The 16,374-nt window shown below is 47.5% G+C and overlaps 1 protein-coding gene across 1 annotated transcript in view; it reads right to left on the bottom strand.

The window, feature by feature from the left end:
- Positions 1–16,374, bottom strand: part of ATP13A1 (ATPase 13A1) — a 1,617,817-nt gene that overhangs the window by 567,750 nt on the left and 1,033,693 nt on the right. The window contains exon 20 of the mRNA XM_044084778.1: positions 15,854–16,035. Within this exon, the coding sequence (XP_043940713.1) occupies positions 15,854–16,035 (182 nt within the window). The remainder of the gene's footprint in view (positions 1–15,853; positions 16,036–16,374) is intronic.

The raw sequence follows: 16,374 nt of genomic DNA, 5'->3' as shown, positions 1-16,374 counted from the left end.
CCCCTCTGCCCCTGCAGCAAAGCTGACTAACAGCTGGTCAGATTTTCTGAGAGGCTTAGTTCTGTCCAAACAGAATCTAAGCTCTCTGTGCACATCCAGAGAATGCAGTATCCTTTCCCCTTTATTCTGGGGATTAGGGAAAAAAGTAGGCAACTGAATGGACTGGTTTAAAGCCACACTAGAAATCACCTTGGGCATAAAAGATGGGTTAGTCCTGAGGGAAACCCTGTCAGCATGGAAGATAATGAAGGGTTCCACTGCCATTAGAGCCTGCAGTTCAGACACTCTTCTAGCTGAAGTATTGGCTAGAATTAAAGCTGTTTTCCATGAGAGGAATTTTAACTCTGATGTAGCAGCCGGTTCGGGGGGGGGGGGGGTTAGCTTTTCCAAAACAAAGTTAAGGTCCCAGGCTGGAGTGGGAGTTCTCCTGGGGGGGGGGGTCTTAAAATTTTGGCCCCCTCTAAGGAATTGCTTTACCAGATGATGAGAAGAGGGGTGGCTTAGTATGATAATGAACTGAGATGGCAGAGGCATGAATCTTAATTGACAAGAAGGATACGCCCTTGTGGAGCATTTCTGTTAAGTAAACGAGGTAAGCTGGGCACAGTTGTGCCCATCCCCTGAGACTGGCTCCAGGAACAGTGTCTCTTCCACTTTTCTGAATAGGACTTTCTAGTACTAGGCCGCCTTGCCTCAAGAATTACATCCAGCACCTTCTTACTGAGGGTTGCTAGTGGTGAGTTCAAGGGATTAGCTAGGCTGCAAGGTTCAGGGTCTGCGACTGAGGGTGCAGAATTTGGCCCACCTGCTGGGACAGTAGGGAAGGAGTCTGAGACAGGTGCCATGGTTGTAGCACTGTCAGAGGGTACCAGTGCTGGCGTGGCCAGTCTGGTTCAATCAGTATTGTCCTTGGCTTGTCCTGTTTGATCTTTAGTAGAACTTTCGAAAGGAGAGGCAGAGGGGGAAAGGCATAGACTAAGAGGCATTCCCAGGTAAAGGACAGAGCATCCACTTTCCAAGCTTGGCTGTAAGGAGTTCTCGTGCAGTATTTGTTCAATTGACAGTTTTGAGGGGAAGCAAACAGGTCCACCCCTGGTGTCCCCCATCTATTCCTCAAAAGCTTGAATATTTTTGGTTCCAGTTTCCATTCGTGTGGGTCCATGAGATTTCTGCTTAAGTCGTCTGCCAGTGAATTTAGTTTGCCTGGCAGGAATAGAGCTTGTAGGTGCACTTGGTTGCTCAAGGCTGTGTTCCATAGAGCCATGGCTAGTATCCAGAGTGGGTAGGAATGGGTTCCCCCCTGCTTGTTTATGTACCACATAACTGTGGTGTTGTCTGTCTTTACCAATAGTTGTCCTGGAAGAATAAGGCCTTTGAATGCTGTCAGAGCATTTTGTACCGCTAACATTTCTTTCTGATTGATATGCAAGTGCATCTGCTTTGGGTTCCATTTGCCCTGGATGCACTGACCTGCCATATGAGCCCCCCATGCATAGTCTGATGTGTCTGTTGTTAGGGTTTGGGCGGCAGGGGATAGAGTGAAAGAGAGTCTCTTGTTGTGGTTGCAGGCCTCTGCCCACCAAAGGAACTCTGCCCTTAGAAAAAGAATGATAGGAATAATTGTTTCCAGGTCCTGAGAATGTTGACACCATAGACTTTTTAGATACCACTGAAGTTTCCTCATATGCAGTCTTGCATATGGAATTAACAGAATGCATGAGGCCATGAACCCTAGGGATTGCAGTATTTTCCTTGAAGATAGCTGGGTTTTGGTGGCCAGTAGATTGAAGTAGCTTGTCAAATAAATTTGTTTCTCTGGAGTGAGGAATGCCACCTGGGAAGTTGTGTTCAAGCTTGCTCCCAGGAATACAATCTGTTGGCAGGGTACTACGTGTGATTTCTTTTCGTTGATGGTGTAAGCCCAGTGAAGTTAGAAGTCTCTTTACAAATGCCAGGTGCTGTAATAGCAAGTCCTGACTTTCCACCTGAATCAGGCAATCGTCCAAGTATGGGTAAATCTGAATACTTTTCAATGCAAAATGCAATGGCAGGAGCTATGCACTTTGTGAATACCCTAGGCGCAGTAGATAAGCCAAAGGGAAGTGCAGAGAACTGATAGTGCATAGAGCCTGGTAGGCTAAAAATTATGCCAATAATTATGCATGCAGTAAATAAACATTTCCTTCATCTACAAGCAAATACACCACATAGGTTGTATAGGATAGAGAAGTATAGATAAGTCCCAGCAAAGAAAAGGGGGATGGTGGGTGGGTAACCTGGACTGCAACAGTGAATACATTCGAACATCTACATTTATGGTAGGTACACAACTGTACTATGTTCATCGTGTTTCACTGTTGCAGTCATTACTCTTGGGTTGAATCCCAAAGCTGAGGTTGGGTGGCTGGGCCTAAATAGGAGAGGCTATAAAGCCCTGCAGAACTGCAGTGGCAAAGCCTGCTCTGGATTTAGAGTAGAGAGGTAAATGGTAGTGCTTGGTAAAAGTGTGCAATGAACTCTAAGTTGCAGACTCTAAAATGTCTTTGGTTGGGACCCCTCTGAGAAAGGCTGCTGAAGTGGTTGCTGCCCTGGTTGAATGTGGCCTAATGCCCTTAGGCACTGAATTAGCATGTTGTGAGTAGCAGAAACGAAAGCAGTGGCCAATCCATTTTGAAATAGTCTGCTTTGAGATAGCCTTTCCTTGAGATCCTGCAGCATATACCACTAAAGGTTGCTCAGTCTTTCTGAAAGCTTTAGTTCTGTCCAAGTAGAAGCGTTGTTGTCTGTGTATGTCCAAAGAATACAGGAGTCTCTCACCCTTACTCTGTGGGTTTGGATAAAATGTAGGCAAATGAATGGTTTGGTTAAGGACCACACTGGACACTGCCTTAGGCATAAATGTTGGGTTCGTCCTTAGAGAAACCCTGTCTGGATGGAAAATGATAAAAGGTTCCACAGCCATGAGTGCCTGCAACTCTGAGACTCGTCTTGCAGAGGTTATTGCTAGGAACAGAGCTGTTTTTCCAAGATAAGAACTTTATATCAGCTGTACTGACTGGCTCAAAAGGTGGCAGTGTGAGCTTTTCCAAGACATAATTGAGGTCCCATGCAAGTATTGGGGCTCTCCTTGGAGGTCTTATGTTTTTGGCCCCTCTGAGGTACTGCCTTAGCAATGGATGAGAAAAAATAGGTGGTTCCGTACTGTAATGAGCTGAAATGGTAGAGGCATGGATTTTAATTGATGAAAAGGACAGGCCTTTGTCCAGCATCTCAGTTAGGTATTGTAAAATCTGAGGAATATTTGGTAGAAACGTGTCAATTCCTTGTGCCTGGTTCCAAGCACAGAATATTTTCCATTTTTCTGGTACTGGGCCTCCTGGCCTCCAAAATAACATCCATCACTGCTTTAGAGAGGTGTGTGTTCTGAATGGCTACATTATCCGCCATGCTGCCAGATTTAGGGTCTTGAGTTGGCTGTGCAGGATCTGATTGTTTTGCTGGGTCAGTAAGTGAGGAATTAGAGGCAATGTCCAGGCTGGGCCTTGAGACAAGCTTTTTAGAATTTGGTACCAGTGCTGGCGGGGCCAGTCTGGGGCAATCAGAATCATTTTTGGCTTCTCTTGTCTGACCTTTAGGAGTACCTTGGGGAGGAGAAGCAGAGGAGGAAAGGCATATACTGTTAGACTTTTCCAGCTGAATGATAGAGCATCCACTTTCCATGCTTGCTTGTGATAAGTCCTTGTGCAGAATCTCTGTAGTTGGCAGTTGTGAGGGGAGGCAAATAGATCTATGTCTGGGCATCCCCATTTCTTTGTTATCATGCTGAAGACTTGAGGATCCAGTTTCCACTCGTGGGGATCTGTGAGGTTTCTGCTTAGTTCATCTGCCAGAGTATTTTGCTTTCCTGGCAGGAATTGTGCTTGCAGGTGCACTTGATAAGTCAATGCTGTGTCCCACAAAGTCATGGCTTGTCTGCAGAGGGGGTAGGAATGTGTGCCTCCCTGCTTGTTTATGTACCACATGACTGTAGTATTGTCCATCCTTATCAGTAGTTGTCCTGGATGAAGTAGATCCTATAATACTGCCAGGGCATTCTGAACAGCTAGCATCTCTTTTTGATTGATATGTAGATGCATTTGGCTTGGGGGCCATGTGCCCTGAATACATTTTCCTGCCATGTGGGCCCCCCAGACATAATCTGATGCATCTGTTGTTACTGACTGCCTGGCTGTGGGTAGGGTGAATGGCTGTCCTTTGTTGAGGTGACAGGCCTGTGCCCACCATCGAAACTCCTGTTGGAGGCAAGGAATGAGGGTAATTAGAAGTTATGTACTCACCATAACGTTCCATCTGAGTAGGTGTATTCATTTGTCTGCAACCTGTGGGTTATGGATCCGACATCGGATCCGAACCGGCATGGTTTTCCAGCTATGGATCCAAGCTCTCAGCTCCTCCCCTCACCCATAATGCCCTGCTCTACCCTCATGACCTCAGATCGAGTTTGCCAAAGCAACAACACCCTGAAAAGGGTAACATAGAATAAGCAGGAAACTGAAAGGCCAGGGGGATAGGAGGGCGGGATGGTTGCAGACAAATGAATACACCTACTCAGATGGAACGTTATGGTGAGTACATAACTTCTAAATCTGAAGTAGGATATTCATTTGTCTGCAACCTGTGGGACAGAGTCCCCAGCTACCTGAATCTTGGGCGGCCATCATGGAAGGATATTCCGAAGCACCGCTGAGCCAAAGGATGCTCTACCCCTAGATGCAAGATCCAACTTATAGTGGGAAATAAAAGTATGAGATGAAGCCCACGTGGCTGCTGCACAAATATCATCTAGAGGAACCCTAGCCTTGAAGGCTGCCGAGGTAGATACTGACCGGGTTGAATGGGCATGAACCCCTTCCGGTGCGGGCCTTCCTGAAGCTTGATAAGCCAATAAGATGCACTGTGAAATCCAGCGGGACAGAGAAACTTTAGAAATTGGCTTGCCCAAATTGAATTTTGCAAAGGAAATAAACAACTGGTCGGATTGCCTATGACCAGCCGTCCTGTTCAGATAAAATCTAAGTTGCCTGTGAACATCTAATGAATGGAGCTTATATTCACCCTTGTTTTCATATTTAGGGAAGAAAACAGGGAGGTTAATGGACTGATTGATGTTTGCTTCAGAAGCGACTTTAGGAAGAAAAGACGGGTTGGTCCTGAGGTAGACACGGTTCGGATGAAACACCAAGTAAGGAGGTTTAGCTGATAATGCTTGAAGCTCAGAAACTCTCTTGGCCGATGTGATGGCTACCAAAAAGGCTGTCTTGTAGGACAAGAATTTGAGATCCACCGTAGCCGCTGGCTCGAAGGCGGTCAAGGCCTGTAGAACCAGAGAGAGGTCCCAAGGAGGAACCGCTTGTTTTATAGGGGGCCTGAGAAGAAAAGTACCTTTAAGAAAAATCTTACACAATTTGGCTGACATAAGAGGATTAGAGTCATGGCCAATGTGATAATGAGAAATTGCCGCCAGTTGTACTTTGACTGTGGAACTGCTGGCACCATCGTTAAAGAGAGTGGTTAGAAATTCAAGCACTAATGGAAGAGGAGCCGTGAAGGGATTCAGGCCTTGCCGCTCCGCCCACAAAGAAAAACGTTTCCACTTGCTGCGGTAAACCTTTCTAGTGGATGGTTTATGAGCTGCCACCAAAATTGCCTTAACAGGTGACGAAATACCGGGAGTCCTGATCAAGAGTGGAACTGGAGCAGCCAAGCGGTCAGCTTCAGGTTGTCCAGATTTGGAGGAGGAATGCAGGATGGATGGGATATCAGATCCGGGATGGGATCTAGAATCCAAGGAGGATTCACCGAGTGAGACCTTAGGAAGGGGAACCAGATCTGTTGAGGCCAAAACGGAGCAATGAGAATCATTCTGCAACCCATCCGAGAGGCTTTCTGAAGAACTTGGAGCATCAGAGGCAAGGGTGGATAAGCATACAGAAGACCGGGTGGCCAAGCATGCACCAGAGCGTCTCTTGGGGAACCTCCGGGAGGAGGTATCAGAGCAAAAAAACTGTCGCACTTGGTGTTTGAGGGAGAGGCAAAAAGATCGCATGAAGGGGTTCCCCACCGTGCGAATATGCGTTCCGCTACTTGACAATTGAGAGACCACTCGTAAGGGGTCAGAATGGTGCGACTGAGCTTGTCCGCTAGGATGTTGGACCGACCCGGAATGTGCGTTGCTATTAGAAAGCGGTTGGTGGAGATTGCCCATTCCCAAACTCTCATGGCCTCTCGACAAAGAGGGTAAGACCTTGTTCCCCCTTGCTTGTTGATGTACCAGACCACAGACATGTTGTCCGATTGAATCGCAATTGTTCCCAAGGGAAGAAAGCCCTGAAGTGCTAGCAACGCTAAGAGCACTGCTCTCATCTCTAGAACATTGATATGCAGTAAGGTCTCTGAATCGTCCCAAGTGCCTTGGACGGTCCGACCCCCAAAGTGCCCCCACCCGAGGCGGAGGCGTCCGTGGTCACCGTGGCGAGGGGAGAAGCACAAAATGGGCCCTGTGGAGATCCGGGAGTGAAGCCACCACAAGAGGGACCGCTTGCAAGCCTTGCTGATCGCAATGGGATGATGCATGGGGAGAGCAAGGTATGACCACTGTACTAAGAGCGTCCACTGTAGAATGCGCATATTGAGCCTGGCAAGAGGAAGAAGTGCTATAGCAGATGCCATGGACCCTAGAGCCCTCAGGACCAACTCCACCGGAACAGAACTTGAGTGGAGAATGGCCCGCACCTGGAGCTGCAGATTCTGAATTCTGTCCGCAGTGAGGAAGGCTCGTAAACTCCTTGTGTCTAGCCTGGCCCCTATAAAATCTAAGAGCTGTGTGGGCGCCAGGTTGGATTTCTTTGTATTTATTGTGATGCCCAGAAGAGGAGCAAGATGGAGGAAGGAGTCTCGCGCCAATAAAAGTAGATGCCTTGTTGGGGCGGTAAGGAGCCAGTCGTCCAGGTAGGGAAACACCTGCACCCCCTGAAGCCTCAGGTGGGCCGCTACCACTGCTAATACTTTGGTGAACACCCTGGGGGCTGTGGTGAGACCAAAGGGAAGGACCCGAACTGGTAGTGACTGGCTCCCAGCCGAAGCGGAGGAACCTCCTGGAGCATCTGTCCATCAGGATGTGGTAGTCTGGCGTCCTTGAGGTCTATCGAGCACATCCAGTGATTTTCTCCCAGAAGGGGAGAATAGATTGCAGAGTGACCATTGAATTTTTCTTTGGGGACTGCCAGATTCAAGAGAGAGAGGTCTAGGATTGGTCTTAGTTCCCCGTCTTCTTTGGCACTAAAAGAACCTGGAGTAGAACCCTGATCCGACCTGGTCTGGGGGAACGGGCTGGATGGCTCTTTTCTTTAGCAGATGGCCAATTTCTGCCAAAGCGGCCTCCCGTTGACCGGGTGGGGCGTCTGGGAGGGACTTCAACTTTGGAAGGTGAAGGAAAGGGATGCGATATCCTCTGGATATGATTTGGAGAACCCAGCGGTCTGATGTTATGGACTCCCATGCCGCTAGGTGCCCAGGAACGTCCCCGACTGCCTCCAGAGTGGAGCAGTCGGGCAACCCTCAGGGTTGCTGCGGCCGTTCAGAGAAAGGTTCCCTGGACCCGAAGTTTCTGGGAGCCCCTCTGCCTCTAGGGCGTCCTCCCTGTCCTCCTCTGCCACGGAAGGACTGGTTGTCCGGAGCAGGCTGGGACTGCTGCGACTTCGGAACCACATCTTCTTCTGACCCTTTTGGTTCCTAGAGTAGGGCCTCTGGGGTGCAGAGAAGCGGATTCCGACGGCAGACAGCATCTTCCCGTCCTTCTCGCTCTGGGTCAACGTCTCGCGAACGGTTTTGCCAAAGAGAGCAGAACCATCAAAGGGGGCGTTCGCAAATGACGCTTTGAAGGGCTCAGAAAAATCGCAGTGACGGAGCCAGGCCTGACGTCTAGTGACTAGGCCTACCCCCGCAGCTCTAGCGGCGCCTTCCGTAGCGTGGGAGAGTAGCCGCATAGAGGTATTAGTAACTGACCTTAGAGTGGCCATACGGGTGGAGTGCAGAACCCTGTCCTCCTCCGAAATGGACTCTGGGGGAGATGCAGCATAATCTTTAATCAGATCTCGCTGCATCCTAATGACATGTGCCAAATAGTTCAGCGACCTTACCGAGAAGGTCGCTGAACTAAACATCCGCTTCCCCAAGCGGTCCATCATCCGAGACTCCTTGCTCGGGATGGACTGAGGACTCTCCTGAGCCAGTTCCCTCTTGGTGGCCGCCGTCAACATGGCATCTACCGGAGGCCCCTTACTCCAATGGGCACGGTCGGACGGTGGGCTAAGGATCCTATCGGGCCTCTTAGGAATTGGCTCCACGGTGTCCGGTTCCTTCCACGCCCTGGTGGTAATGAGGTCCACCAGGGGGTCGGCAGGAGGGGACACCCAAGAGGTAGACGGGCCCGCTTCAAATGCCTCCAAGAACACGGACTCGTCCGAGGAAGACTTGGGGGCAGACCACCCCCCCCTTATGCGGAGCATTTCCATGATGTCTCCAAATGAGACATCCTCGGGGGGTGACCGTGGGGAGCCTTCCCCTTCCTCCAAATCCGTGTCTTCTGTGAGAGACTCGGGGGAGTCAATGTGCCTCCTTTTGCACGTATGCTTGCGAGGGACACCCTCTGGGGGGCTGTCAGAGGAGTCCTCGCAAGCAGCAACTTGTTCCATTGGAACAACTTGGGGCACAGAAGCGGGCTGTCCCAGGGGCCGGATGGTGGAAGCCTGGCCCAGTGCAGAGGGAGCGCGGGACGGAGCCTGAACAAGTGCCGGGGTCCGGAGACCCTCAACAGGGCCCTCTCCACTACATCAAATGCCGAAGGGCCGACCTCGATCAAAGGATCCGACAATCGGCTCCCTCGGATCCGAAGAGTGGATCGGAGCCGGCGCCGGATCCGGGGACAGTGCGCTCCGACACAGACGGCGCCGAAGGAGCACTGATCCCCGGATCCGAGGCTCGGATCCAGGCTCGAGAGGTCGGATCCGATGCACTCGAGGGCAGGGTCGGATCCGGTACCAAGTACTATCGGCGCCGACCCACCCGAAGCTGCTCGGCTCCAGCTGCTCGAACCCGGTAGCGGGTCGGAGAAGGAGCAATAGGTTTGAAAAGGGTGTTGAGCTCCCCAGAGGGGGAGGCAAACACTCCCATCTGCATCTGGGCCTGGATGAATCTTCTCATCATCCGGTCCAGATCAGCATCGAAAGGCTATAAGTAGATCTCGACGAGGCTACCGAGGTAGGCCTGGAATGCCTCCTCGATAGCCTCGGAGATCGGGTCTCCTCCTCCTCAGGACCCGGTGAAAAGCACACTGGGGACCGGAGCCGAGAGGAGGAGACCGAGCCGACAACGGAGCCGGGAGAAGCCAGCTTGGCTGGCGGGCCGAAACAGAGGTCTCGGCCCGCCAGTGGTGCTTCTCCCTCCGGTCCTTTTTCTAGCATCCCTCTCCTCTCCAGAAACGGGAGGTTGAGTCCCAGGAGGAGGAGGGGTGCCACGGAGGAGAACGAAGCCACGGTTACCCGAGGAGGCGGAGGTCGGAGCCGAGTCCGGCGGTAAAGGCCCGCCAAGACAAGCTTGGACCTCCGCTCCTTAAGTGCCCTGGGGTTGAACCCTGCACAAATGGAGCATCCAGATGTGAGGTGTTCAACCCCCAGGCACCTAACACACCGAGTGTGGCCATCAGCCGGTGAAAGCTTATTGCCACACTCGGTGCATTTAGAGAATATAGATTTGGGCTGATCAGCCATCTAAATCTATACAGCTACTAATTAAAAGTAACTAAACAAATACAGACACACAGGCCCAACACACACACACTACGCCAACAGCGAGGGGAGGGAAAAAAAAATACTTAATTTAACTCTAAACAAAACTATCAAAGAGGGATACCTAAACTTCCACACAAATATGCACAAAAAACTTCAAAAAGTCTGAATTAACAGATATAAAATCTAGCACTTAGCTGAGAGCTATAGATACCAATCCAGTCACCAGCGCGGCAAACGAGATCTGAGGTCATGAGGGTAGAGCAGGGCATTATGGGTGAGGGGAGGAGCTGAGAGCTTGGATCCATAGCTGGAAAACCATGCCGGTTCGGATCCGATGTCGGATCCATAACCCACAGGTTGCAGACAAATGAATATCCTACTTCAGATTTAATGTTTCCAGGCTGTGACAATATTGAGTCCAAATACTTTTTAGGTACCACTGATGTTTCCTCATATGCAGTCTGGTATATGGAATTAGCAGAATGCAGGATGCCATGAAGCCCAAAGCCTGCAGAATTTTTCTTGCAGATGACTGGGTCTTTGTTGCCAACATTTTGAAGTAAGAAGTCAGTTGCCTTTGTCTGGCGTGAGATAAGCCATCTGGGCAGTTGTATTTAAGCTTGCACCCAGGAATATTATCTCTTGAGAGGGTACTAGTTTTGATTTCTTTTCATTTACTGTGCACCCTAGGCAAATTAATAACCTTTTTATAAACGCCAGATGCTTTAGTAGAATGTCCTTGTTCTCTGCTTGTATAAGGCAGTCGTCCAAGTAAGGATATATTTTAATTCCTCTTTGTCTGCAAAATGCAATTACTGGTGCCAGGCATTTTGTGAAGATCCTGGGTGCAGTAGATAAGCCAAAGGGCAGTGCAGAGAATTGGTAGTGCATTGACCCAGCTATGAATCTGAGGTATTTTCTGCAAGATTGTCTGATTGGGATTATGCAGGTATGCCTCTTTTAGGTCCCAAAGTTACAAGCCAAGCCTTCATGCCCAGCATGGGCTGAAGCTGCTACAGAGTCAACATTTTGAATTTTGGAACGTCCAGAAATGTGTTTAGAATAGACAGGTTCAGTATTGGTCTCCAGGCTTTGTCCTTTCTGGGTACCAAGAAAAGTCTTGAGTAAAATCCTTGTCCCTGCTCTTGCTGTGGTACTTGCTGAATGGCCCTCATGTCCATGAGGACAAAAAGTATTATTTTGTGTGTCCCTACCAAGCAAATGTAGATGGTAGTCCATTGCATTGCTGCAGTCCCGAATACAGAACTGCTCCTCGGTCGGCTGGGTCATTTATGGAGTTGACGCAGCGGGTCATGGCGGTGATCACGCGTCATAGGCCATGTCAGGGTATAAACTTTGAAAGAAGAAGGCCCAATCCTCAAAAAACACTCAAGCAAACACTCAAACCCCCTAACAAGAAAAAAATCTAACACTAACAAACACTAACTAATAATAATAATATAATACTAACACAAACACACAAAACCACACACAGGAGACACAGAAAAGGCACAAACACCCCCAAGCACAGAGAACATCTACATTAAGATGGCAGTCAAAAACTGTACTTATGTTCTTCTCACATTGCTGCAGTCAGTACATACCACATCACACTTGGGTAGATTCCCAAAGCAGAGGGGAGGATGGCAAAGAAAAGAGAGAAGCAAGCAGTGTCAAAATGCCTGTAGAGAATAGCAGTGGCAAAACCAACCCCTAGTAGAGTAGAGAGGAAGGTGGTAATGCTAGAGAAAAGTATGTACTGAACATCTTGTTTTTGTGCCTCTGCCCATTGATTGCGTGGCAGGTATGGCATACCTTTTGCCCTTGGCAGGGTGTGAAAGCGGAACCTGTAGCCCTGGGTCACTATATTCAAGACCCATTTGTCCTGGGTGATCATGTGCCAATTTTGAGAAAAAAGTGCTAGTTTTCCCCCTAAGGGGGCTGCCAAAAGATAAGTGCTTGGTGCTGGCAGAGGCAAGTCAATGGGACTGTAGCCTGTATGGCTGTGATTTGTCTTCTCCACTTTTAGAAGTAGAAGCGCCCCACTGTTTAGGCCTGTATGAGCCCTGGGGCTGGGATCTCCCCTCTGGGGTGTCTGTATCTGCCTCTTTGTGGCCTGTCTGACATTAGAAAGGACCAATTCTTTATAGGCCAGTTCCTACTAAATCTTGGTGACTGTACCTGTAAGAAATCCTTTACTGTTTGCATAGATTTCACTTTGTCCTCCATTTTCTTCAACACCTCCTCTGCTTTAACACCAAATAAGGTATCATGCTATAATGGAGCATCTAATAATTTTGCTTTAACATGATCAGGCAGATTCTGTTCCTTTAACCAAGCATGCCTCCTACTGACAGAACCCGTAACTGCGGTCCTGCAAGAGGCCTTCAGAGAATCATAACCACACTGCAATGTACGCTTTCCCACTTGTTCAGTTGCATGCAATAAATCCTGCATTTCCTTATTTTCTGCACAATCAGAATTTGACAACATTTTCTGTTTTAACAGTGACATTAAGTATTACTGATATTTAAGCATATGAAATTGACAATTTAAAGCCCTCACAGCCAAAGTAGCAGAAGTGTAAACCTTTTTCCCCCCATCTGTCTAGTGCCCTTGAATTCCTGTCAGAGGGGATAGGGTTTTTTGCAGTAGAAGCCTTGACCCCTTTGGGACCCCGAGAAATAGTTTCTGGGTCAGCAGCAGGGTTTTTATAAAGAAATTTATGTGAATCTGGAACCCTGTAGTATCTATCGGGTTAACAGGGGCAGGAGGTAAAGAGTCAGGAGAAAGGCCGGACTCTGAAAATATATCATCTACAATGTCTAACACAGGGGGAATAGCAAGGGGCCTGTGCTGAGGTAGTAAAAGAAAATCTCTAAGCCTTTTCTTTAATTCTGAGTAATCTTGGCTCTCCCAGTGGAAGTGCTCCCTCATGGTATGCAGGGTTTCCCCAAAAGAATAATCCCTCTGGAGGAGAGGCTGAAGGGATAGATTCCTTCAGCATCCGAATCCTCATAGGGAGGAAGAGAGTATTCCTGTTCCGAAGAGGAGTCGGAGGAAATGGAAACCTGATCCGAAGATTCATATTCTGTCTCTTGCCTAGGCCTCTTATCAGGAGGGGGATGGGAACCCCTGATCAAAGTAATTAGGTCTTCGGTCATCTTGAGCATCTGTTTTTTAGGCATGGAGGCCTGTCCATGGGATTGCTGTACTTGTTTCTTTGTCTTTAGTGGTGCTTTAGTCTTTGCCTTTGAAGCTGAAGTCATTTTTACATATAACTGTGTAGGCCTGAAAACACCCTCAGAAGCCGATGCCTGCTCAGCGGCTCCAGACCCATCTGAGGGAATATTTTCCGAGGGTCCAATACCTTGAGTTTCCTGTGGCCTAGTCGGCTCCACGTGGGAGTCGGTAGCAGCCTGTGGCTCTGAGGTAGCGGGCGTCAGGGGCTGCGAAAGCACCTCACTGAGAACCGGCAACTGGCTTAGAAGAAGCCTCGTCATCAGTTTTGGACTTCGGATGCCTGTCCTTTTCTTTTTCCTTGCGTTTCTTGTGAATTGCGGTAGTCAGATGGCCATCTGACATCGTGTAATTAAATCTTCGGCCAAAATAGTGAAATGCAAAATCGTACAGACGCTTAATAGTGTGTTGGTTAAATCTAGCACAAAACCTACAATTAGCAACGTCGTGATCAGGGCCTAGGCAAGGAATACAATAAGAATGGAAGTCCTTATGAGGTATTTGCTTCCAACAAGAAATACAATTATTAACTTTTTCTGACATCGGTCTGGAGCAAGAAAAAAGTTTCCCCAATGGGGTACTTAGCTTTAAATGAAGACTTCGGATCTGAAATTCGAACACGAAAATCTCAGGATTCGGCCGACCGGCACTTGCGAACTGCTTTTTCTTCGGGCACCATGTGGCAAGAAAGACTGAAGAAAATGGCATCGGCTGCATCTTTTATACCCCTGGCGCACTGACGTCAGGGAGGAGTCGACAGCAACCGACACCGTACCTAGACTTTGGAATTCAGGCCGACTGCGGGTAGCCTGTCAGCAGGATAACCCAAGTGTAATGGCTGCAACAGTGAAACACGATGAACATCACACCCCTAGGAGTAGACTCAGAGGTAAGGGATCTAGGTGCACAGGTACAGAGTAGCCTGAACTTTGACCATACGTGTCCACAGTGGTGAGGAAGTCATTCTATGTGGCAAAACTTCTAAGTAAAGGTACAGCATCCATGACCAGGGAGATTACAGCCCCATTGTACACAACCCTCATTAGACCAATAACAGAGTACAATGTGCCAATTGGAATGTACTTGACATGCCACTTACAATATCTGCAGCAACCTCAGAGGTTCCTCACTAAGAAAATACAGGGTGTAAACAACATGTCTTATGTGGCTAGACTGAAAGACCATTCCCATTACTCTGTGTCCCGTCCACTATTAAGAGGTGACCTATGCTTGACCTACAAGACACTCGCAAAAATTCAGCCTTGGTGGAGACGCTACAGAGAGGGTCACTCATTCTAGGGATCTAAACTTAGTCACTGAATCAAACAGAACATGCTGAAGAGACAGATACATGTCCCAGAGATTGCTCCTTCTTTGGAATAGGCTTCCTGTTCATGTAAAGCAGAGTCTTTCCCTGGCCATCTTCAAGACCAAGCTGGACTGATGGATGGGGAATCAAATTCACACCAGAGTTGGCATCATGTCCCCTATAGATAGTTATTGGAAAAATCTGTAAAATACTCATGGAATAGGCTCATGCCATCCTTCTGCCCCCCCAAGGGCCATACACTTGGTAAAATCGAGCTATATTGGCTAGGCTTGGAAAGGCGCTTGAGCTGTTAGCCTAGTAATATCCAATAAACCTATACAATGGTGCAGCAAAGTCTTCACAAAACCAATGCGCATAATCGCAAATATACACTATGGTGCAAAGGATGGGGGAGATAATTCTTTGCAGTACTAGTGTAGATAAATCTTCAAAATACAGAAAATCTAGTGAAGTGGAGTGGTACAGATGATGCACGGCTGTAAAGTATAGCGGCAAACTAAAGGGAAAATAACTGCATGACGAAAGAGGGCTAGAATCCAAAGGAACACTTCCATGGCCACATATACAGTCTGTGTGGAGTGGAGTGGTGTGTATTAGTAGCTCAAATATGCCCCACAATGACAGTGTTATTATGAATATGCAGGCCTTTGCTTACCAGCAAGATCATCGGGGAGGACTAGGCCTGGCAATCATTTCATAAACCACTTGATCAAAACACTCAAGATTACCAAACTATATAAAGTATTTATAATGAAGATGTTTAAACTTAGCCTAAAAAACTCTCTCGACAATTCCTGGACCTGCTATTGCTCGAGATGATATTTATTTTCCACACTCCTATGTCCTCTGGCCTTTCCCCTCTCATCCTCACCCCCTCTATCATCACTATAAGCTTTTCATTGCTCACCCCTCATAACGTCAGCTTATAGTCTACAAACTAACAAGAAATCTCCCCTCTCTCTTAGAACTACTTAACATAACCAAACTCAAAATCTCCTAGTAACATACCTCTCCTTTCTATTACTCTTTCTCTTTATCTCAACTATTACCTACTAAACCTTTTAAAGTCTTAGCATCACTCTCATCTTCACAGCCTTTTATTACATTATTTGTTCATTCTTTGTTCACCAAATGTTGCTACATAACTCTATGAAATGAGGTCTTGATGTTTTCCAATTTACAGTTTCCAAATCTATGACATGAAGTCTGCAATTTGCTGTTTACTAATTTGATGACATACTTACTGTATTTGTCTTAACATTACTAGTATAAGAACTTTTGTATTATATATTTACTGTTATTGTATGTTACTGTTTCGGAGCTTTTCTGCCCGGGCCTCCGCTAAAAATGGGTTTCTGACCCAGTCAGACTTTCCAGGTCACCAAATGTCAATCAATCAATAAATAAATAAATGAAGAGGAAAAACAAAACTAACTCGCTGTCCAGATAGCTGTTCTTCTCTCTGTGTCATTATTCTGTGCCGGGCAGCTCTTGATGTTGGCTTTACAGTACCACTTCCTAGAGACAGCATGGCAGGTCTACCATCATTCTGCGGTTCTTTGGGCTTCTTTTTCTTTTCTGGAATTCTCTCTGGAGCATTAGCTAGTAAAGCTACTCCTGTTAATAAAACAAATTTATTAACCTAGTTAGCAAATGAAAAATCAAGCAGAACAATGAATGAAAAGTCCTACTTAGAACTAGATTTGCTAAGACACAGAAACACATAAGTGGGCAGACAAGTTATGAAAGATGCAACTGTCCCCTGCATAATAGCAAATATTATGGACATGCACAGCATTTGGTAGCTGGAACCACTTTGTTAAACCTGGTGATTTAAGAAAGCCAGCAAACTCTGTAGGTATGATCAAATTTAGTAAAACACACAGCTATATGCAACAGCTCTATCATATTCTTGCTAATGGAGACAGTTAAGTTTCCCCAAGGATTTCTGCCTTG

This window comes from Protopterus annectens, chromosome 9.part0, assembly GCF_019279795.1.
Source record: "Protopterus annectens isolate FY-2018-M chromosome 9.part0, PAN1.0, whole genome shotgun sequence".
NCBI classification, from domain to species: domain Eukaryota; kingdom Metazoa; phylum Chordata; order Ceratodontiformes; family Protopteridae; genus Protopterus; species Protopterus annectens.
Note: the sequence above shows the minus strand (reverse complement) of the source record. Positions and strands in the feature narration are given on the sequence as shown.